Below are 24,928 nucleotides of genomic sequence, written 5' to 3' on the forward strand. Positions count from 1 at the left end.
AATACTCCTCGCATTAAATCAATACATACGAGTAGTTTGGAGAATATAAACAACACCAAGAAAATTAACCCGCCTCATGGTGTTATCATCGTCAAATTCCTGTATCCCTACGACAAGAATTTCTTCCTCAAATCACTGGCTGCTTACAAAAAGCTTAACAACTACAAGCTTATTCTGAATTCTATTGCGTTTAGTTCCGACAAGCAATACTGTGTTAAGGAAAACCTGTCTAATACAAATTACCAGTACCTTCAAGACGCGATACATCTTAAAAAAAGGACTGTTACAGGACTGTTTCCCGAAGGGGATACAATCTATAGAACTTATACAGTCCTGTAGTCTATCTTCCAAAATTAATATACTAAACAATAAAAAAGCGAAATTATGAAGATTTTTGATGATTTTTGCCTCCTCAGTTTTACATGAGATTAATGCGGTAACAATGCAAAATAGTGTTTAAGGTATAGTATTATAAAAAAAAAATGCACTTTGGGTGGGTGGAATCACTTATACCGTCCCCAACACGTCAGTAATATAAATCGTAGCGGTACGTTATGTGGGCGATATTCAGATTGTTGATATAGTGCGTTTTAAATCATATAAATTTTGCAGTCATTAGCAGAAAGCCTATTGAGGATCTTTAAGTTATTTATGTAAGTTTTCACCATCGATATTACTGGTTTCATGTCTCTATACGGAGCTTTACAATTATAAAATATGCGTGCGGGAATTCCCGGGATTGGAAAATATTTCCCGATTTCCAGGAAATATAACATTCCGCGAAAAGAAAAACTCTAACTTTGACCGCGACTTACTTAAAAACGACTTCGTCGATTTTTTGTTTTTTTCTCATCTATGAACATTGCAGTTTCAGAATCTGCGAAAACTTCCCAGGTATATGCACCTTTCATTTAAAGTTAGTTCAGGCGCACCGTGTAGGAGGTTAAAGTTAACTCAATTGCTCAGATTTAATTATTTCATCTTATATATGTACAGTCAACCAAAAAAGTCTACATACACCCTATAAATCTCGGGTTTTAAGGGTAAGGACGCATTTTTATGAAAATCCAAGTACATAGTTCTATCTCATATCCCTAATAAACAGTATTACATATAACAAAAATATATTCCATAATGCGAATAACGGTAAATTCTATAAAATTTAAAAAATCAATAGGGAAAAAGTGTACATACACCCAATGAAATATTAAGATTGCCGTAAAATTGATGGAATAAGCAACACAAATTTTACATTTTATTGCCTTATCGAATGTCTCTGGTTGTCTACGATATATTTTAGACAAAATAGTAACATATTTGTGCTTTAATTGCCGTTATTTCATGTCAGACTTCGCGTATAGCTTGTTAAGGTGGACCCTTGCAGATTTCTTTGAGTTTTTCAGTCTAGTAGTTTATGAAACCCCAGAAAATACAGTGGGACTAATAATTTTGGGATCCAAGAGTGCTATGAAGTTTTTCTTGTGGATAATATATGCTCCTGAGCTTCGCTAAATATACGAATTCCTGAGTTTTCTCATAAATTTTATAGTTTTCACAACATCCCAAGGGGCAAATTACATGCAGAAGCCTTCGAATTACCTTGTAATCCTCGAGCATCCATTGAATCAGCAATGTAAAAGTGTCCGACATTTATAGCGCTTCAGGTGACCCTAACGATCATAATACGAGAGCATACTAGTTAACAGTGTAAATTTCATACAAATTTCATGCATTCTTTGGTGGTGCTTTTATTTTGATGCTTTGGAAACTTTAGGAGCGGGTTTGAATAATAATGTTATACATTTCTGATTGAGTTAAGGTCCAAACATTTATTACAAGCTAATTCCAAGGTTATTGCTTGTAATTTGACCCTTCGAATGCTGTGAAAACTACAAAATTTATGAAAAACTCAGGAATTCGCATATTTAGCGAAGCTCAGGAGCATATATTATCACTAACAACAACTTCAAAGTGCTCTAGGATCTCAAAGTAATTAGTCCCACTGTATTTCCTGGGGTTTCAGACTGAAAAACTCAAAGAAATCTGCAAGGGTCCGCCTTAACGAGCTATACGCGAAGTCTGACCATAAATAACGCCAATTAAAGCACAAATATGTTCCTATTTTGTCTAAAATATATCATAGACAACCAGAGACATTCGATAAAGCAATAAAATGTAAAATTTGTATTGCTTACTCCATCAATTTTACTGTAATCTTAATATTTCATTGGGTGTATGTACACTTTTTCCCTATTAATTTTTTAATTTTTATAGAATTTACCGTTATTCATATTATGGAATATATTTTTGTTGTATGTAATACTGTTTATTAGGGATATGAAATACAACTATGTACTTGGATTTTCATAAAAATGCCTCCTTACCCTTAAAACTCGAGATTTATAGGGTGTATGTAGACTTTTTTGGTTGACTGTATATGTTTTCAGATGTTTCCATCCACACTACTCAGTGTTATATGTATTTGTTGGTCTGTGGGTTTTCATATTTCAATATCTTACCTGTTGTTGAATGTCGCACTTCTGGGCAAAATACAGCTCTCTTGAACTTCGATTATACAACTGAAAGCGAGGGGTAAGGGTTATGAACGTTGTTGAAAGATATAATCCCTTTCCTCTTTGGACATTTACTCCAATAACGTAATTTGTTTTCGATTTTTCAGCCTTTAATTCTCGAAAGGTGGTTTCCTTATGAATTCCAAAGCTCTTGCACCACTGTAAATATACAAATATTTGTATGTTATACGGAAATATACAGTAATTTTAACAGGTAGATCATTGTAATATTATGGCTGTCATCAACATATTCAAACATGTAGCAAGTGGTACTCAGCGTGATAGACTGTGTAACTTCTGAACTATTCATCAATATTATTTTATTCTACAGAGAGTTGGAAAAGCTTTTGCTTATTAATAGTTTTATCCAGCCCTTGAATTTTCCGCCAGCAAAGCGTAAACTATTGTTGTGATGTGGACATTTTGACAGAACAGTAGCAATAATATGACACACGCTGAGACTTACACTAAAAACTTTCCCATTTTAAAGGGGTTTTTAGATCGAGTTACCCACTACAGCAATTTAATAAAATTACTTTAGTATGCAATTTGATCAAAGAGCGCATAAGGGTTAGTCTTGGGGCGTAGGTGGTTCATTTGGCTGGGGTTTTGAAAATTCGTAGTAGAAGAGTTACGAAAATTAATTAAATGTACTAAAATTTGTACCATTTGTTTGGCTTACTGGTAATCAACGTCGAGGCGAAACGGCTAAATCTAGAATCTTCAAATTCTGAGTGAGGGTTCCTATTGAAGTGTAGGTGTGTTCGTAAGAAAAAGTACTAAAATGCACAAAAAAATTGCCTTTCGTATTTCGCGAACGACTAGAGCTAGAACTCTGAGTGGAAAATTGGCACAGGGACGGAGTGCGAAATAGTTGTATTAAAGAGTTTTTGAAAATTAGAAGAATAAGTTTACGACAATTACTAAAATTTATTTAAAGTGTACAATTTGGTATTTTGTGAACGAATTAAGTTAAAATCTTCAAAATTGTTATGCTAATATTGGTTGAGATATTATGTTTATGTAAGGAGGTGGAAATATATACGAAAAGTACTAAATGGTACTAAATTAAGTACTATTTGGCATTGAGTAAACGGATAAAAGTGGAATACATACAAACATATGTTCCACAATACCCCCGAGAGGACAAGGGGGGCTACTCTGCTATCAATGAGTGCCCGTCAATTAATATTGGCTCAATAATGTGGGACATACTTCTTATCGCCGAGCCGGAACGGCGTGTCTGACGACATCACTTTTTGGTGATGTTGAAATATTGAGGAAATGTAAGCCGACATTACACTGAGGGGATTTGCAACCGCCGAAAATTTTGATTTTCTGGTCAGAAATTGAACCGCAGACAATCTGAGTGCAAGGCGGACGTGCACGGTGGTTCCCAATACCTATGCAATAGTTACCATAAAATCAGGCAGAAGTGAACGATAAAAGTGGAATAATGTCATTTATTATCTACGTCACTGGTTGTGTCTATGTTTGAGGTACCACGAACAAAATAACCATATTCTCACAATGCAGCGTGATAGAAGATCAAAAAAGAGCATATACATGTTTCGGCGTTTGTCGCTATCATATGCACTTTCGTTGTAATGGGCCCACAAACATTAGATTTGATTTACTGCCTCAAACTCGTATCCCAAAAAATGTGATTCATGCTTAAATTAAAAAAGAGTAACATATTATTCCTTCTAAAATGCATAGATGTATCTAATTCCCTAATAATTGCCTTTTTACACTTTTACCCAAACACGGATGCATCAAAAGATAAACAGTTTCTGTCTCTCCTGAAAAGTTGTATTTTTCAAGATACGAGGTTGAGGAAAAAAGGCATCGATATGTAATATCTGTAGACTTTATAAAAAATTAAAAATTAGCCGCGTAAGTATATTATGAGGTGAACCGTTTTATGTGTTAGGTATTTCCATAAGCTTTCAAACGATATCCACTTTGCAGTAATCGGTTCAGTAGAACCGGTTCTAACCCGGTCCCTTTCCGGTCGAACCGGATGATCCGCCGCCCATGAAAATTATATTTTTCTCTAATCAGCGCAAAAAACCTTACCATCGGACAAAAAATTAATTTTTTGGGAGGACCGACCCGGTTATTTCGGTTATTTTAGCCGGTTCGCCTGAATATGTGCATATTTCCCTTATATGTGCATAAAAATGATGTGTTTTTTAGAACAGTTATATCTCAAGAATGGTACCTTCTAGGAAAAAAGTTATAAGACCAAACTTGTAGATATTTTTTCTGTCTACAATATTTTCCTAAGTCAACTTTTGATCAGATCAATCGTTTTCAAAATAAATCCGAAAATCCAAAAAACACTTAAAATTTGACTTTTGACCCCGAATACCTTTTTTGCACACATGGGATCGATGGGAACTTTTATGACGTTGCTTCTAATGGCAATCCCCTAGCTCTCCACCAAAGTTCAGCTTTGTGGGAATTTTTGCTATTTCAATGTCTGTTTTGACTGGGCTATACCGACAAGCAAGCAAACGCACGTCCGCCACTAATGGCGATGCAAGACATTGTAGAAGGGACCCCAATAACTGAAAAGGAGTTGGTAGAGTGTGAGCTGAATGGGATGCAGGACCGGTAACTACGATGGTGGAATTCAAGCAGCCGATACCACAATATGAGAAGATGACAGAGGAAGTAAGTCAACGAAAGGTATTTGCTGGCATCCGTTGCTATAACTGCCAGCGTATGGGTCATTATGCGACCAGCTGCTGGGAGACAAAGCGTCCGATAGGAGCGTGTTTTAAATGCGGAAAGCTGGGGCACATGAGAACCAATTGTCCTCTAAGAACGGTGGCAGCGGTCTAGGAAGGAGATATCAATTGGAACGTACAGGTAAGAGTAGTTTTGGCTCCTAGCGTATCTGGGTCTAATAGTTGTTTCATTTCCTCTTTACTTGACAGCGGTATCCCATGTAGCTTTATCAATGAAAAAGTGATTTGGCCCGTATGCCCTAACGCAGTAATGAAAGAGAAGAAATTTTCGAAGTTAAAGGGAATAATTGATGGAAGAAATTTGACAACATGTGGACGGACAGCGGCAACCATTGAATTTGGAGGAGAAAAAAAATGAATTTTGTTATTTTACGAAACACTGCCACAAGCATCTTGGTGCTTGGGTGTGAATTTTTGAAACTCTTCAAGATTGTTTTATGTATAAGAGATGGGAAACCGGACCCAAGTGGATTATGTAATGAAAACGGGAAAAGACATGTTAATTTATTTTTACAAGCGGACTCTAGAAATGAAGAAAAAGTAGGGCCGGAAAAAATAAACGAAAAAAAGAAACTCAGAATTAATGGGTTTCTCTCTTTAAAAGGAAGTGGGAAAAGGAGAACAGGCCCCGGAAAAGGAAGTAAATAAGGCAGAGGGATTTTAAGAAAATTAAACCAGCCCGGATAGGACAAACATTTTCTCACGAGGGTCGAATGATATGGTAAAGATTGAACCTAAAGGGGAAATAAATGAGGAAGAAAACGTGAAATGGTAAGATGAGTATACACTGACGGAAATTAAAACTGTAGAAAGTATTAACAATTCACAAGTAATATACAAAGTAGATACTGAAGACACTAAAGCTAAAAACAGATACAACGTTTGATTAAAGTTTTGCGTTGGGCGTCGAGAAAGAAACAACAACAACAGGGCGACGACGATACCAAAGTCCAGCGTTTATCTGTTTGCCGGCATATATTTCAAATGAATTTGAATTTTTCGGCATCATGCCCAACAGTGTAAAAACGGCCAAAACGACACAAAACTTTACCCAAACGTTGTATCTGTTTACAGCTTATGGAACAATGGGACGTTAATCCAGAGTTGAGTGAGATGGGAAAAATAGAATGCGGGCTTTGATTCGGGAAAATTACTTCGAGAAATTAGAAAACGAGCCAAAGATGTTCGACTTTAAGGGCTCAATACTAGTGACCTCAGGTAATGCGACCTATTGTTCTTCTACAAGGCTTTCGTTCGCGGAAAAGCAAGACGTGGTTAAAATTATAACAGATTTGTTAGAAAAAGGGATCAGACGGCCGAGTAACTCTCCCTATACGACGCCTATCGTACTGACAAAGAAAAAAGTGGGGAGATTAGAATGTGTGTGGACTATAGGTCCCTCAACAAGATAATAGTGCACGACAATTACCCCCTGCCACTAACTGAAGATTGTCTGGAGTACCTTGAAAGGAAATCATGGTTCACCATAATGTATCTTAAGTCAGGTTTCTACCATGTGAGATTAGAAGAGGAATCAATTCAGTACACATCGTTTGTAGGGCCAAATGGTCAGTACGAATTTTTGCGTTTTCCCTTCGGATTCTAAAACGGACCAGCGGTATTCCAAAGATTCATTGCGGGAATCTTCCACGACTTTTTGAAGAAAAATGGAATGGTAATACACTCCGGTTCATCTGAATTAAACCAACCAATATTTGTCTACAAATACCGTTATATCTGTCGAAAGGAGAGGAATTGTAAATTAAAATTTTGTGGATATGTAGAGTATATAGCAGCCGATATTTTCAATACATAACATGTTTCACATATGCGTTATAACGGTACTTTTCACTCGCTTTATGAAAAAATGCCAAAATATTACCATTTTTTAATGGTTCACCAGGATAGAACCACCCTAAAAATTTACACAAATCCTTTGTTAGATGTGGTAAACTTTAACAAAAAACTATTTATAATTATAAATAAATGCCGTTGGTGTTGATTGCCAACAAATATTGTGCAAAAATTTGTATTAGGGTCTTGAAATTTGATGAAAATCAAGGCTTAGAGCTCCAAAAAATATTTTTATGAAGAAATCGGTAGAAACAATTTATAAAGACAAAATTTTATACTGAATTATGTTCAAAATTTTCTATCTATATATATAAAAATGGTGTAAAAAAATGTATAGTAATTCATAAAATGAGAACGGCTAGGCCGATTTCTGTAAAATTTTTTGTCAGTTATTCGTATTTTCGAGGAGAAGGTCTTTACGGAAGAAAATTTTGGAAAATCTCTCTGGAAAAGTCGGAAAATTGGAAAAATCGAAAATTGAGTTTTTGTATGAAATTTTATTCCTTAATAGCGAGACGAAGTTCGCCGGGTCCGCTAGTACTACAATAAAATTACAAAAAAAGTCACATTTGATAGGTTTATGAGTCCGAAACAGAGGAAATATGGTAAAGATAATTCAAAATTCTACCTTTCCCATCCAAAATTTGATATTTTATCTCAGGAAAGTGAATGCAAATCGATGGGTTCCACCCAGTTTCGTTGGCAGTGGACATCTGCAGGTCCAAAAAATAAAGAAAATTCCACCGCCGAACGCTTCATGTCAACATCAAGGGCCTTGATTTAGAAGATATCGCATGACAAGGAAAGCACAGAAACATAGGCGCTATTTTTTGTGTAATAACGGATCAGAAAAAATTTTCGGTACTTATACTATGAGGAAAAGATGTGTGAACATCATAACCATCAAAATTAAACCCTGTCCTTTCGAAAAAATTAAAGTCTGCCTTTCCCTATCGCTAAGCTGTTTCTTCACATCAAATGTCTTAGAACATTTTGAAATTCCAAGGACTTGATGGTGAGATGGAGCGTTCGGCGGTGGAATTTTCTTTATTTTTTGGACCTGCAGATGTCCACTGCCAACGAAACTGGGTGGAACCCATCGATTTGCATTCACTTCCCTGAGATAAAATATCAAATTTTGGATGGGAAAGGTAGAATTTTGAATTATCCTTACTATATTTCCTCTGTTTAGGACTCATAAACCTATCAAATGTGACTTTTTTTGTAATTTTATTGTAGTATAGAAAATTTTGAACATAATTCAGTACAGAATTTTGTCTTTATAAATTGTTTCTACCGATTCCTTCGTAAAAATATTTTTTGGAGCTCTAAGCCTAGATTTTCATCAAATTTCAAGACCCTAATACAAATTTTTGAACAATATTTGTTGTCAATCAACACTAACGGCATTTATTTATAATTATAAATAGTTTTTTGTTAAAGTTTACCACATCTAACAAAGGATTTGTGTAAATTCTTAGGGTGGATCTATCCTGGTGAACCATTAAAAAATGCTAATATTTTGGCATTTTTTCATAAAGCGAGTAAAAAGTACCGTTATAACGCATATGTGAAACATGTTAGGTATTGAAAATATCGACTACTATATACTCTACATATCCACAAAATTTTAATTTGCAATTCCTCTCCTTTCGTCAGATATAACGGTATTTGTAGACAAATATTGGTTGATTCTATTCAGATGAACCGGAGTGTATATATGGACGACATTGTAATATCATCTAAGGCACTGGAAGAACACGTCCACTTGTTGGGAAAGGCTGTGAACCGGTTAGCCACGTACGGGCTGAAACTTAAAATCCAAAAATGGTACAAGGTGTCGAGGAAAGTTATTGAACCATCGGAGGGACATGTGGAGGCAATCGGGAAGTACCCACGATTTTCTGGGTTTGTGTTCATATTTACGAAAATTCGTAAAGGGGTCAATAATAGCGAAGCCATTGTATGAGTTAACAAAAGATTGGGTTAAATACGTAATAACCGAGGAGTGTACAAAGGTTTTCCAAACTTTGAAACGCTGTTTGACGTCAGGCCCGATTTTGGCAATTTACAACCCGAATAGAGAAACAGAGCTGCATTGCGATGCAAGCGCGGAAGGGTTCGGATCCACCCTGATGCAAAAGCAGGATGATGGGGAATTCCACCCAGTAGTATACTACTCCTTGAGAAGGTTCAGAGCTTATCTAGAAGGGATAAAATTTAAAATATTAACCGATTGTAATTTGCTTACGCTAACGTTAGCGAAAATAAACATTAACAGTCGCATAGCAAGGTGGGCACTAGATTTAGAGAGCTTTATATATACGATTTTGCATAGACTAGAAACGAAGATGACTCATGTCGACGCGTTATCCAGAGTTGAGAAGGCGAAGACGAAGGATTGATAGCCCCTAAAGAAGTAGAGGACATAGATTTTCAGCTATGTGCGGCGCAGGCTATGGATAAAGACATAAGAGTGTTGAAAGCGAAATTGGAACAGGGACCGGTAAACGGATACGATATTGTAAGCGGGGTGGTACATAGGAAGATTGATGAGTCATTGCGATTTTGTGTTCCGAAGGATATGGAAACCGAAGTAATTAGGAATATTCATGAAAACTTAACCATTACCATTATTGGTTCCCAGATATGAAACAAAAAATAGACAAATACAAAGGAACATGTTTGAAGGCCCCCCCACAGACCAAACGCAAGGGCACTGCATAGCATACCGAAGGAACCCAAACCGTTTTACACTGTCCACCTGGGTCCATTACCATAGCTTCAATCCAAAAGAAAACATATCCTAGTCGTGATTGATGCCTTCACGAAATTTGTTAGGCTATACCCGGTCCTCACAACGAGCACCAAGGAAGTGAAGGCAGCGCTCCTCAAGTATTGTGACTATACAATAGACCAGTTAGGTGTATAACGGATAGGGGTAGTTGTTTTACGTCAAAGGAGTTCAAGGAATTCCTAGAGGAGAAAAGTATGTGAAGTTAGCGGTGCATTCACCTCAGGCAAATGGACAAGTCGAGCGGGTAAATAGAACCCTAGTTGGAATGTTAGCGATGCTTAGCGAACTGGTTGTACATGCGGATTGGGTAAAGCAACTTAGTAAGATAATGTTCGCTTTCAATAAAACAGTGAATAGGTCCATTGGGGACAAGTATAACGAAAAGAGGTCCAAATAAAAGGGATGTAGGGTGAATTCGTTTAAGGTGGGCGATTTTGTGGTAATTAAAAAATGTTGACACCACGATAGGAATTAATAAAAAGCTAATATGAGGGTCACTAAAAACCTTCTAGCCTAGGCAACACGCAGCGTCGCCAGGCGTCATTTGACATTTTTTTTGGAAAGTTTGACAGTTTTGAGAATAAGAGTACTCAGGACAGTTTTACATACGACCATGTCTTGGGTTATTTACAATGGCTTGATTGAGACACCTCCAAAACATGGTTTTTGAACGTTTTTACAGCATATTCTGGCGATTGCTGTGATTTTTCGGGTTCATACGCATAGGTCCATGATTCGGTACCTGGATCCATCTTACAAACGTGTTTTGAAGCGCCGCAATCGTATTTTTTCGAAATTTCATGCACCGTTCGACAGGAGATCCTACGAGAAAAACCAATTTTTGCCGCCAAGCGTTCATGCAATATCAAATGTTAGTTGGTGGAATAAATGCCCAAGGGTGCCTCTATCTCATGGTATATAGCACTTCCCTCTTGCATTATCTGTTCACACACTGCTTAATTTTTTCTGGCACAACGGCCGTTTTTGGATGAAACTCACGAACTTTGTTTATTTGGCTAGTGTCGGCCACAATTGAATTCATTAAACCAGTTTTTCATAGAGCCATAGGATGGTCCTTTATCGACATACAAAGTTTTATTTTGATCGATGCACTCTTGCCGTGATTCTTCACGACGGAAGTTGTGAAAAACTATCGGACAAAAATGTTCACAAGTAAATTCCACTTTTTTCGTAAAGTGATTTTTCCAAGTCACTGCAAACAACTCAATACATGGTCGTATGTTAAACTGTCCTGAGTACGATAGTCTAAAAACTGCCAAACCTTCAAGAAAAAGTCAAATGACGCCTTGCGACACTGCGTGTTACCTAGGCCAGGAGGCTTTTTAGTGACCCTCTTACCAAAGTTTAAAGGGCCTTATACCGTGCGTAAGGTATTTGCCGAACGACCGATATGTGGTCGGAGATATAGAAAACTGCCAGATCACCTAAATTCCTTATGATGGGGTGATAGAAGCATGCAACATGCGGCTATGGAAGGCCGATGACCCAGATAACGGAACCCAGGGCTGCTCTGCCTCGTACAGTATATAATAGTAGTAGTTAGTTGTATGTATATAGTCCTAGCCTAAGTGTTGTAAATATGTTTGTTAACTTGTTATTGATACATTACCTTTGCTTACTTAACTTTACCCCGTGTGACCGGGGCGGTCACGACTGTCAGGTTGGGCGTGCTGTAGTAGATTTGGAACATACCTAATATATTTAATGAAACATAGAGATTTACACGCATAGCCGTATTCACACACAGAGTTATATATTTCATGTAGATAAATGTAGTAGATAAGATAATATGATATAGAAAAAAGATAATAAATAACTTGGGGTCACTTCTTGTGTAGCCGGCTAAGAAAAGTCAGACGTGTACACGTTTTATTGGAGAGATCCCAACATGAAGAAGACCACTGGGAACTCCAAATGCCAAGTTAATACCAATTCGTGAAAAATAGTAGATTAAAATATACGGTTGGTACCGTTATATAGAGGCTATAAGAAGAAATAGACCCATATTGATTTTTGTTTCATATTTATGTATTGTGATCCAAATCTGAAAAGTGTGTCATGTGATAGGTCGATTGGTACGGAAAGTACTACATGGTACTAAGTTTGGTACATTTTGGATTTGGGTGAATAGATAGAGCCGGAATCCTCAAATTTATAATTAAGATTACTTATGGAGTGTAGGATTGATGTAGTTTTGGAAATTCGTACTTATGGGTACGGAAAGTACTAAATAAAACTAAATTTGGTACAATTTATATTTGGGTGAACGGATAGAGTTGGAATCCTGAAATTTCCAATTAAGGTTACTGTTGGAGTGTAGGATTGAGGAAGTTTTCGAAATTCGTACTTATGGGTACGATAAGTACTAAATTTAGTACAATTTGGATTTTGGGGAATGAATTTGGAATTAAGATTACTGTTGGACTGTAGGATTGACTTAGTCTTGGAAATTCGTACTTATGGGTACGGAAAGTACAAAATGGTACTAAGTTTCGTACATTTTGGATTTGGGAGGACAGATAGAGCTGGAATCCTGAAATTTATGATTTAAAATTACTTATGGAGTGTAGCATTGAGGTAAATTGTACTAAATTTGGTACAATATATATATTTGGGTGAACGAATAGAGCTGGAATCCTGAAAATTGGAGTTAAGTTTACTGTTGGAGTGTGGGATTGAGGAAGTTTTGGAAACTCGTACTTATGGGTACGAAAAGTTATAAATGGTACTAAATAGAGGTGGAATCCTGAAATTCGCAATTACTGTTGGAGATAGTTATTGAAATTTGTACTTTCATACGAAAAGTATTAATGGAATTATGAATAGAGGTGGAATTGGGAAATTTGGTATTATAGCCGCTGTTGGTGTGTAGGGTTGAGATATGGATGTGGTTGTGGATTTACGTACAATAAGTGTACGAAAATTACTAAATGGCACAGAATTTGGTCCAAATTGTTATTGTGCAAAGGGGTAGAACTGAAATTGTGAAATTCGGTATTAGTTTAGAGTGGAGATAGAGAGGAAGTTTTGGAAATTCGTACTAATGTATACGAAAAATACTAAATCGCGGTTAAGATATAGTTTTGGATAAAAGGAAGTAATTTTTGAAGCTTATATATACTATAAGTACTAAATTTGGTACCAGTTTGGTGTTGCACGATGGGATATAGGTGGAATTTCGAATGGTTGTATAAGGGATTGTGTTGGTGTTGGTGTGCATACAAATTCTAAAATTAGGCTGAGGGCTGGATGATTTATTGAAAAATACGAAATGTACTAAATGCTATTAAATTTGACGTTGGGTGTAGCAGTGAAGATGGAATTATATCATTAGTGCGTGAAAAGTAGAAAATTGCAATAAATTTGGTATTGGGCTAAAGAATAGAAGGGAAATTCTGATATATTATTGATTTGTCAGGTTCACTGTTAGTTAGTGTACTAGAAGTATTACATAATACTTAATATTGAAGCACTGAAATTTGTTATGAGGATAACTGTTGAGATTGGATCAGAATGTTTATTTAAATCTGCCTTTAAATGTATGAACGGTTTCTACATGTAATACCAGTGACATTGGGTGAACAAGTAGAGCTAAAACTTTAATATTTGAGCTAAGATCCTGGATTTTAAAAATTGTACTGAATAATGTACTATTGCTTCTAGGTTAAATAATGTACTGAAATCAAAAAATCAAACGTACCTTTTCAAAAAAAAATTGTTTTTATCTTTGTTGTCTATTCTAAACGTTATAGTAAGTTCATTTGAAAACGTGGATCTATGCGGCTAATGTTTTACAAGAAGGTTTTTACATCCTGAGAAAAAAGGCCTAAAATAAAATGTCTCAAAAATTAACTGTTATATAGGGTAACATCTTCTGAATAATGGTTTTCTACATTTTGATATCACAAATTCGAAAATTCGGTTGGAAAATGTGGATAAAATTTTCAAAATAACCATACCGTTCTAATAAAACATGGACTGGAATTTAAAATGTAGGCCGTTGTTGAAGTGTAGAGGTCTTTTTTTGAAATTCGAACAAAACGTATACGACGAGCAGTACTTGAAAGAAATTAAATATCAATTGAAATAGGTAATAGTACATCAAAATTTTCTGTTTTCTCCATATTAAATATTGTTTATTTGTATATTATTCCTTTTCCGCTTACAAAGTAGCGGGCATTTTACTAGTATAGCATAGAGTTGTTTTTTAGTCCTTATAGGAGTAAGATATTGTGCTATAGAATTTCCACATCATAATCATAGTTAACTGCTATAAAAACTGAATGAAAATTCAAACACTGGTTTTATCACTATTTTCTACTGATGATCTTGCATAACTTTCCTAACTTTCCTTAAAGATATTTATTTACTTACCGGATTATTTTCTCCATAACTTTTTCCCAGGCGGAACTCGAGTAGCGGCGAACCTTCCTGATCGGAAAATGAAAACAAAAGTGGCGATACTTCTCGAGCATGTTCGTGTTCTTCGAATTGCCCTGAAGCTAGTTGGCTTGTACCTTCTTGTCTAAATATCAAGGGTAAACCTGTTTTGTTAATAATCCAAATTGGAGCCCCAATATAGATTTCCATTCCTTTTCCTGGGAATGATTGTATAGAAACTCGTAAGAAGAGTTCTCTATTAAGAATGTCAATTAATTTGATCTTCGGTTCTACAATACCGCTGTGGCTCATAGGAATCTTAATTTGTCCTGAAAGTCTGTAGTTGTCTAAGGTGAGGCACAAACAAAATGATTCCTTAATATCAATAGAATATATCTCTATTTCCATTGAGGCGTCAATCCTGCCTTCGGTGTGTCCGGATATTTTATAAAGGATGTCACAGCAAAGCAGATTTTTTAATTTAAGTGGGGGCAAAATTTGTATTGTATGTCCCGGCAAAGATCCACCATCTCGGGTTGGATACTTGTCTTTTATTATTTCCGATATCACAAAAAATGGAACTTTGTTGGGCAAAAAACATGAGTGAATATCTTGCACAGAATCCAGAGCTATGCAATTTTGCCACGATAATGACCTGGTGCAGAATCCAGTTTCCTCAAATTGTTGAAGTTGATATTTTTTAAACGACCCATTTACATCATTTTTTAATGCACCATATATTTTATTCATGGGATCGTTTTCAGCGTAAGGTTTTATATATATTAATGATTCCACATATCGTAGGGGTATTGTTACAGTCTGATGCGGGTTAACTGACATGACTGCACTTTCATGTTCATTTCTTATCTTCAGGTGCAAAAAGAAATGTTTATTGGTGTTGTTTACTGCATTTAGTGCAGAACGAACCGTTATTAGTTTTTGGGCTGAGCCAATTAGAGAAATTTCGAACACTATTCTTGTCTTCTTACTGTATTGCATATCGAGATTAGCATATCGGAAAAATGTTCCTACTTTGTCAATAGAAATTGGACCAATCAATGTCCACCCATGTATTTGAACAAGAATCTGATGCATGTTTAATTTGTGTGAATCCAAATGCCTTAGTTTACTTTGAGGGCCAAAATCAAAGGGAACCGTTTCATTGTGCTGTACAGATATCCAATTACACATAAGGTCCTGTTGTGTTACTTCCGTACGAGTAATACCTCCAGCATGTGAAAAGAATATTTTAAAGATGAGTGGCTCTCCAGTTAAATTCTTTAGTGCAAATGGCACAAATGGATTTCTTTGTCTAATATTCACAGTTTCATAAGAGCTTGACCGAACAAAGAAGTCCTCAGTCCAGTTTTTTCGAACAAGCTCTGTCAGTTCAATGAGAGTAGTAGTAATGTTAAATTTCATTATTTGCTTGCTATTGACTGCAACGTCAAGCGAATTTAAATGATTAGAATTAGATTTCGAATATTTCCAATTTGCGACGCTTTCCCAAGCTTCAATAATCGGCTCCCAACCACTCAGATGTCGATTGTAGTAACTGCTTGACATCACTGTTTCCACCTTACCCTCGTAATATTTGACAAGGTTTGTGTCAATTAAATTATCAAACTTTTGGTCTATTTTTAGATGCAATAGGGAAAGCTCAAGAAGTGGTACATCCGCGTCCAAACAATCATCTATAATACAAATCGATAGACTGTTCGCATTGAAAGTCATACTGCTTACTTTTAAAAATGTATTACTACTTTTGAATTTCTGTTGTGATAACCAGATGGCTGCTTCGTTTATATTGTTATTATTTATTTGCATTGCTACCAAACAATCACTCGGTTTAAAGCCCATTGTGATTAACGGTGCAAATAATTCAGCGTTTTCCAAAATGTTTGATTGCTTAGCGGCATTTACAGTTTGCTTGGGTATTGACTCCATCATACGGGAAAATAGCATGACATCGTTATATGATACCCTTAAAAAAATTTGATTTTGGACGGAAATCTGCAAACAGTTATTTCGAAGTTCCATGTTTAGGGTAAAAGGGTCTATTATTGACAAAGAACTTTCGTTCTCACAACCCAATATGCAGGAAAAGATCTCCAGATGATTTATGTCTATAGATATTGGAACAACTTTGCTATTCGGTTTATAAGAAAATACGGTTGTACTTTTAAGAATAATTGCATTTGAGTCATGCTGGGAACTATCTTCCACAAATACGATTTCGGAATTTGTTATATTTAAAACGAATTCATATTTTGCACTGTCATCTGATGAAACTAATCCCTTTGTAGGTATGTGATGTTGAATCGGATTTGTAGTGGTTGAAATTCTCATATTTGTCTTATAACTGTCCTCTAACGTGGTAGACATATAAGGCTCTTCATTTAGAAAGTTCTTCAGTCTCTCTAAATAGTCCAGTAACGCCATTATTCTCATATTATTTAACAAAATAGTGTATTTGGAAAATCCATTTCTTTTGCGGCTATGAATTTCCGCTTGTACAGTATTCGTGGAGGAAATGTCATCAGATGGTTTCAAAATGTCTTTAAAATGATTATATTCAGCCATAACCAAATCGTTTTCTCTGGCGTCCACAAGAAGTATTTCAGTGGATATTAGATCTATGTCTTGTGATCCATCACTGAAGGAGTCGATTTCAAGATTGGATTTCACAAATTTAATGCAAGCTAAATTCGTGTATCCATTTTTATAATTTTGTTTCGCAATTGGCTCGGCCAAATAAATTGTAACGTTATCAAGTATGAAATGAATAGAAAGTGTATTCCATACACTGGATACATTTTGCGAGACGTTAACTTTAGACATCGATGATAAAATTTCAAGTGATTCATTCAAATTCATTTTATAATTATAGTAGACATCATCAATAGTTTCCCCGAGATTATAGTTTAAGAAACCTCGTATCAATTTATATTGTTGTAAATTTATTAGTCCATTTAGCTCTGAAATAGTTCCTTTGACACTAATATCTGGGCTATTGTGACTAATATCCGATTCCGTATTTCTCATAACCTGGATTTTTAAATGACATGTTTCTTTAAAAATGGTGTCGCCTAGTTTGACAATGCAAAAATTGCCTGCAAACAATATTTTTTCAATTTCGTTAGAAGTACGTGCAACACTTTTTGTTTCTCTCTCCCCTGTTAAAAGGTTAATATTTACAAGATCAACATTCATTAAATCAATAATTTCGTTGGACTCCGACACAGTTGTTCGTGGTATATCAAGGCCGATAATATCGTTGGAAAATTTGAAACAGTTTCGCAAAGTGATCTTACCCAGATCTGCGATCAACATATGATTACTGTTATATGATACCGGAAGTAGAATAATTGGGGAGTCGGCATGAACTTCTAGGCCAATTTTTTGTGACCTGTTCTTACGATTTTTTTCACCGGTACTGTTATACTTTATGCGGTTCATAACTGGCTGCAAATAAAATATATGAAGTGGGTCAATTCGACAGATACTCATTACACATACCGATTGCAATTGCAACAGTTCTTTAACAAATAAATGCAATTCAATAATGAATCGTTTCGTGTGGATGTATTTCACGGACGACATATTAATGACTAGCTGTGCATCTTTCTCTAATGTTCGACTTGAATTTTCTGGTTCTGGCATGCCACTATTTAGTCTAAAATGAAAAAAGAAATTATCAAATTAATATATTAGTTTATGTATCTATGAATACAGTAAATGTATTAATAATGACTCCTTGAACTTATTTCAGGTTTCTTTGTTCAGCATTTCCTTGTGAATATCGTTCGTTCTCTGTATCAGTCCTTTTATCAGTCTTAAAGACAAACAAAATAAATGTTTTATATATCCGCTTTTCATTCAATATAGACAAATTCATTTTTATTTGAAAATAATATACTTATATTTTTTATTTATACATATAAATTAAAAAGCGCTACATTCAATTGTTTTTTTTTTTTTGTAATTTACCTAGGCGTAATGATGTTAACAGGAAAAAAACTAAAAAACTAATTTTTTCATCGTAAGAGGGAGATAGAGCGAAAGATAACACTAGCTCAATTTAATAAACAAGAGCTATAAGAACGAGAAAAGAAAAAGGAACGAGAGTTGCAAAAGAACGAGAGGAGCCAACTGAACGAGATGAGCCGATAATTCAAACGAACCGAATGTAGTGCATATTGCTCCGTTCATTATTTTGACCAAATTGTTCTTTGAAAATGTTCGTTCATGAACGACTCAACTTTACAACGTTATTTCCTATGTGTGCATTCCCTGCCAGCATTTTCTATCACACATTACCCGATGTAGTCACTACCAAGCGATAGAAACACTAACCTGTAAGCTCGCATTCTTATCGATGAAGTCAAACCGTGCGGGAAGAAATGAACCACGCCCAAGATACTACTTGCGAAAGTCGATATCGTGACTTCAAAAAAATTTTATTTTCCATTTTTTTGTTTCTATTTTTTTTTTAATTTTTATTATTGTAATTACTTTTCCACCGTACATATGTTTTCAAAGAACTATTCTTAGTTGAAATTGTCGTCTACGTTAATGTTGTCACTTTAAAAATTGTATGTTGTCTGGCCTGGGAATCAAACCCGGGACATTACGAGTGCAAAGCGAACATGCTAACCACTCCACCATCGTTGCATATAAACATCAGATTGATAAATGCCTTATATTAGTTCAAGGCTGTACACGCCTTAAATGAATCTAAATAGTCGAAAGCGTCTGCATAGGCGATAGAAAGTGTCTGCCCATGCGATAGTCGTACGCCGTAAAGTGTCTGCATAGGCGATAGAAAGTGTCTGCCCACAATTCTGGCCGAAAACGTTTACAATTGTTTTGGCTTTTTGATTCGGGATGCCATAAACCTCCGGTAATTTGCTCAAGTAGTCCATAGCCACAAATACATAACGGTTCCCAGAGTCGCTTATTGGGAACAGTGTACCCATATTCATTGCTATTACTTCAAATGGTGCCCCCGAGTTGTACTGCTGGATGTGTTGGACCTTGGGCACTTCTCACAATTAGATATACATTCCGCAATCGATTTTTGGCATCCGACCCAGTAAAATATTTGTTTTACCTTTTCGGAGCTCTTGGTTATTCCCAGTTTTCGTTCACTTGTACCATCGTGAAAATCCGTCTAGATCTTCTTAAGTCTGGAATCAGGAACGACAACAGGTTCCGGTTGGTTTTACCATCCTTGCTTTCCCATTTACGACATAAGCAACCCTATTTTAGGAGTATACTGTTCCACTGAGCCATATGATTTCAAAAGACTAGGTCGTTTTACTTCCTCTTTTGCCGAAATTATCTTACTCCGAATAGGATCTTTTCTTTGTTCCGTTGTCCAATCTTGGCCGAATTCAAAATGCAAACGCCGAATTTGTCCTCCGCCTTTGAGCAATGCCTGCATTTTAATTTACATTGTCGACGAGACAGGGCGTCATCATTACCATGTTTTCTACCCTCCCTGTGCTCGATGCTGAAGCCGTAACTTTAAAGTCCATCGTGCCAGTTGAGCTTCCGGATTCTTGAATTGGAGAGTACCCCGTTCTAAGAAGAAATGCCGGCTATATGGATACTTATGGTAATGTTTGATGCCGACGACAGTGCATGGAGAACATCCTTTAAGTTCTTCAGGTGTTCGTCGAACGTTTTTCCATACCAATGATGTCATCAAGGTAAATTAGGCAAGATTTCCGGTTAATACCCTTTAACACCTGCCAATCTGCCCTTCAAAAGTAGCCGGGGCGTGGAAGAGTCTGAACGAAATGACATTAATTTGCCAGAGACCCCATTGACGCCAAACGCTGTTTTCACCTTATCTCTTTCGGCGATCTCTACTTGCCAATATCCACTCTGCAAATCGAGGGTAGTGAACCATAACGTTCCGACTAGGGTGTCCAATGTGTCGTCAATTCTTGGGAGCGGGTAGCTGTCCTTCTTGGTGACATAATTTAATTTCCTATAGTCCACGCAACATCGGGTGTCTACATCTTTCTTCGTGACCAACACCACTGTGGAGCACCGTGGACACGCCATCAGATTTTGGACCTCGCTTCATTTGGCCTGTGGCACACTCCTTGTAGCCTGTTTTATTGGTCTAGCTTCAGCTGTATTAAGTTCATGTTTGACCACTGATGATCTCCCTTGATGTTCTTTCGTGAACGCAAAATCAGGTGCATGCTTCCAGAGGAGCTGATTGGCCTTATTCTTTTTCTCGGAAGGTGATAGATTGGGTGTCTAACCTTTGATATAATCTTCCAGGTACTTCTTCTCCATGGCTGTCGGCTTTTTGGTGTTATGCTCAAATTAATTACAGCTTCGGCTGGAGTACAGAATTTACCAATTTTCATTTTATTGACAGGTTTAGAAGCCATAACTGATTATTCTTACCAAGGCATTCGCTATTAAGATGTTGCTTTTTCTATCCCCATTTAATCTCCACGATGCAACGGGAGGAATGAAACTCACTACATTTCGCTTCACTGGACTTTGTTGTAGCGAATGTAATAATCCCTGACAGGAGTGAATGGGAGCAGGGCAGACCACTACCCGATAGCCTTCCCATCTTTACTGATGGTTCAAAGATGGATGAAGGTACTGGAGCGGGGTTGTACTGCGAAGGGCTTAATATCAGACGCTCGTTTAAGCTCAGTACAAACTGAAGTGTTTTTCAGGCGGAGGTCTTTGCAGTAATGAAAGCCCTAGAATTAGTGGTAGGAATGACGGACCACGCAGGTAGGACAGTAACAGTCTATGTGGATAGTCAGGCTGTCCTTAAGGCGCTAGGGTTATACTATTAAATCTAGGATTGTTCAAAAGTGTAGATCCATCTTAAAAACATGCAACGTACGCGTCAACCTTTGTTGGGTACCAGAGCACTGCAATGTTGAGGGGAATGAGATTGTTGATGAATTAGCTAGGCGAGGCTCCCAGTCCTCTTACCTCATGGTAGAGGACTATGTCAAGCCACCGCTTGCTTCTTCCTCGGCAAACTCAGCCAGTTCTACGCAGAGAAACCTGTAGGAAATTGACAGGAAATACCAGGTTGTAAGGTATCGAAGTCAATCTGGTTGGCAATCTCAGGGCGCAGAACTGCGCAAGCCAGAAATCAGTGTTGCTACGGGGGTTACAACTGGCCACTGTAGCATAAATCCATGACTTGTAAGTGGGATGAAAACAACATTGAATATTGTAGGTTATGTGAGGATGAGGAGGAAACGACAATGGTGCACCTTCTCTGTCGATGCCCTGACTGATGGTCAAAAGGCATAGACTATTAGGAGTATATGTGATTGACTCTCTTTCTTACTTCTCCTCTATTGACCCTACAGTTCTGGTTGCTTTTTGTAAGAGCCTTAAATGGCTATGGGCGGTTCATTATAGACTTAAATAGTCTAGAAAACTTTCTCTAGACCAACTTTATCTTTCCTATAAACAATCTAATCCTTTCTCTTTACTTATCTTCTCTCTTCATCCTTCCCTCCTGTTTTCAAACACTTCACTTCACTCCCTCTCCTAACTATAAAACTATCTCCTCCCTTAATAGCTCCATATCACCATCTGCAACCACATATGTCAGTATGCACAACCACCCACACAACATCACTCAATCCAGTCATCACAATAACAGCATCATCTATACCATCCAACAAATCAAGCAATAGATACAACCTACAACTAATCTCAATCCCACGGCAGCTGGTTCTTTGTACCGGATTGATATGGAACTACACAACATCATTGTTCCGGCCAGCGGCTGCCACCTCAGTGTACATATGTTTGTATTTGTTTCGTTTTTCTGTGTTGGGAGCAGCATATCCCGGAATGCCTGCTCCGAATCCTTTTGGTCCGTGTCGGGACGAAGGAAATCCCTGGACCAATATATTTGTGCTCGGTTTGTCACATCCGCATCTTCACCCACATCCAGCCTTCGGTGAGATGCAACAGATGATAGAGTGGATGCATCTAAGGGGTTGCTCTGGACTTGTTCACGTGAGGGACTACGACAGGGACTATGTTGCTTCATGCTCTGTGAATACAGTCCCCTGTGAGTCGTCATCGGATTACGAAACTCCCTCGTCGTCTGATTATGAGACTCCCCCGCAGTCCCCTCGACAACAACCGCACACGCAGCCTTTAACACCAGCCGGTTTTGTCCCAAACCCGGAAAATGCATCCTTTTGTAAGATCGAGGAAATAGTAGATTTCATGAGTCGGAGAAATATCAAGGTCGCTGCGGTGCAAGAAACTGCGGTGCAGTTTGTCACTGAAGTTTAACTTGTGCGGACGTGTTGATAATGAATCACCCAGTAACTAATCTTTGTGCGAACTGCTTTAAAGCTTTAAACGGAAAATTTATTGCATGTCATATTTGCAGATCAAAAATTCACTTTATTTGTGCGAACATTGATATTAATATTGATGATTTATTTGTTAAAAACATTAACATTGTATTTAATTGCAATGACTGATTATCTGTTTCATCGAACTTAATTGCACATATTTCTTCGTTAACAAACGATGTGAGAGAATTGAAATGCATTATTAATTCTTCTCTGAGTGCCGAAATACAAGAGATAAAGAATAAACAACTACAAAGCAAGCAACCAAAACAAAATAAGAAAAATCAAAGTTCTGAGAGTAGCCGTGGTGTTGTTGGTACGGTTCAAAGTCGAGTTTTGCTTGATGCAGCTACCTTCGAACATGCACTAAATGGTCCTAACACGCAACGTGTTTTATCGTACGCGTCATCGGTATCATCAATAAGCACACTAGATACAAACGCTGTTAACAATGCCACTGATGCGATCGAACCTAATCATCAAACAAATGCTGATTGGGAAACAACGCAGAGGTGTAGAAGGAGAGTGGGAAGAGTTATTTATGGCGAAGACAATGTGGCAAACAATCTAGAAGTGGTGGCTCCCAAGAAATAGATCCATATTTCATCATTCAAACCATCTGTATAAAGTGATCAAATTTTAGATTACATTGCAGCAAAATCTGAATTAGATAAATCTCAAATGGAATGCTATAAGCTTATAAAGAAAGACGTTGATTTAAATTCTTTAAAAAGAGTTAATTTTAAACTCGGAATAGTGCCTAGTAGGTATAATACTATTTTTACGCCCTTTTAAAATTTTTCAAAAAAAGGAAGCAGATGATGCCGTTAGTCTAAAAATTTTTTATCAAAATATGTCTGGTGTACGTTCTAAAGCTAAATATATTTTGAATTTCTCATCCCATTGTGATTTTGATGTTATCGCTATTGTGGAAACATGGTTAAATTCTGATGTTTATGATGGTGAATTTTTTGATCTCAACCTCTTTAATGTATACCGAAAAGATAGAAATGCTTGCCTCACGGGATGCTCTCGATTTCTTGATCTAGCTTTTGTTTCTTGTGATTGCAAGTTTAAGGTTTATGAATCTTTGCTTTATGTCTCCCCGCCAAATGTTCACCATGTTCCCACAACTATTGAAATAGAATGTTATTCATTTTTGCCAAATAATTCAATTGAAGAATCTGATTTTAACTTTAACACGTGTAACTTTAATGTGCTAAACTCAATATTTGCGTCCACTAATTGGAATTCGATGTTTCACATGCTAAGGGCGTCTGAATGTTTTGATCTATTTTTATCAAATGTTTCTGATGTTCTTAAGGTCCACGTTCCCTTAAGGAAAAAGCCCCCTTATAAGCTTCCGTGGTATACCAAAGGTTTGAAAGAATTGAAAAATCTGCGCAACATACATCATAATCGTTATATTAAATCTGGCAATCAGGCAGAGCAAATCAAATTTTTACATTATCAGAGGGAATTTAATTGCTTAAATAAATTTCTTTATAAGCAATATATCCTTACAAAGGAATATGAAATTACTGAGAATCCTAAACGATTTTGGGCGTTTGTTAAGTCCACGAAAAAGTGTTCGGAAATCCCTTCAACTGTCGAATACCAAAATATCTCCTCTCAATTAGGCCAATATGTTGTTAACATGTTTGCTGCCTTCTTCCAATCTAATTTTGAAGCTGCAACAATTTCTAATTTGAATCGGTATAATACTAACCCCGTCATTAACATTGGAAGTATAGATATTTGTGAAAACGACGTTTTTGAAGCTATTCATGAGATAAAAAACAATTTAAAAAGTGATGGCCTATGCTCTTTTTTTTCTAAAAAAGTGTGCCTCAAGTATAACTTTTCACTAACTTATATTTTTTGCCAATCACTTAAAGAAGGATGTTTTATACATCGGTGGAAGGTAACATCAATCACTCCTGTATTTAACGACGGCAGGAAAGATGATGTTACATGCTACAGGCCAATATCAAAACTGTCATGTGTCTCTAAAGTTTTTGAGCAAGTTATATTTAAAAAACTGTTCTTTGTCTGCAGGCCTATTACTTCCATATACATAACAAATTTGTAATTTTTCACCCATTACTGCCTATATGCTTTGGAACAAGGCTCTCAAGTTGAAGCTATTTATACTGACTTGAGCAA

At 36.6% G+C, this 24,928-nt stretch overlaps 1 protein-coding gene across 2 annotated transcripts in view; it reads right to left on the minus strand.

The window, feature by feature from the left end:
• Vps13D (vacuolar protein sorting 13D) overlaps positions 1-24,928 on the minus strand; it is a 672,569-nt gene that overhangs the window by 235,415 nt on the left and 412,226 nt on the right. For both annotated transcript variants that reach the window (XM_073982994.1, XM_073982993.1), the window contains exons 12-14: positions 17,901-18,057; positions 14,376-17,846; positions 2,520-2,732 (exon numbers count right to left, since the gene is read on the minus strand). In XM_073982994.1, the coding sequence (XP_073839095.1) occupies positions 2,520-2,732; positions 14,376-17,846; positions 17,901-18,057 (3,841 nt within the window). The remainder of the gene's footprint in view (positions 1-2,519; positions 2,733-14,375; positions 17,847-17,900; positions 18,058-24,928) is intronic.

Source organism: Musca autumnalis, unplaced genomic scaffold, assembly GCF_047663935.1.
Source record: "Musca autumnalis isolate F117 unplaced genomic scaffold, ASM4766393v1 scaffold_4, whole genome shotgun sequence".
NCBI classification, from domain to species: domain Eukaryota; kingdom Metazoa; phylum Arthropoda; class Insecta; order Diptera; family Muscidae; genus Musca; species Musca autumnalis.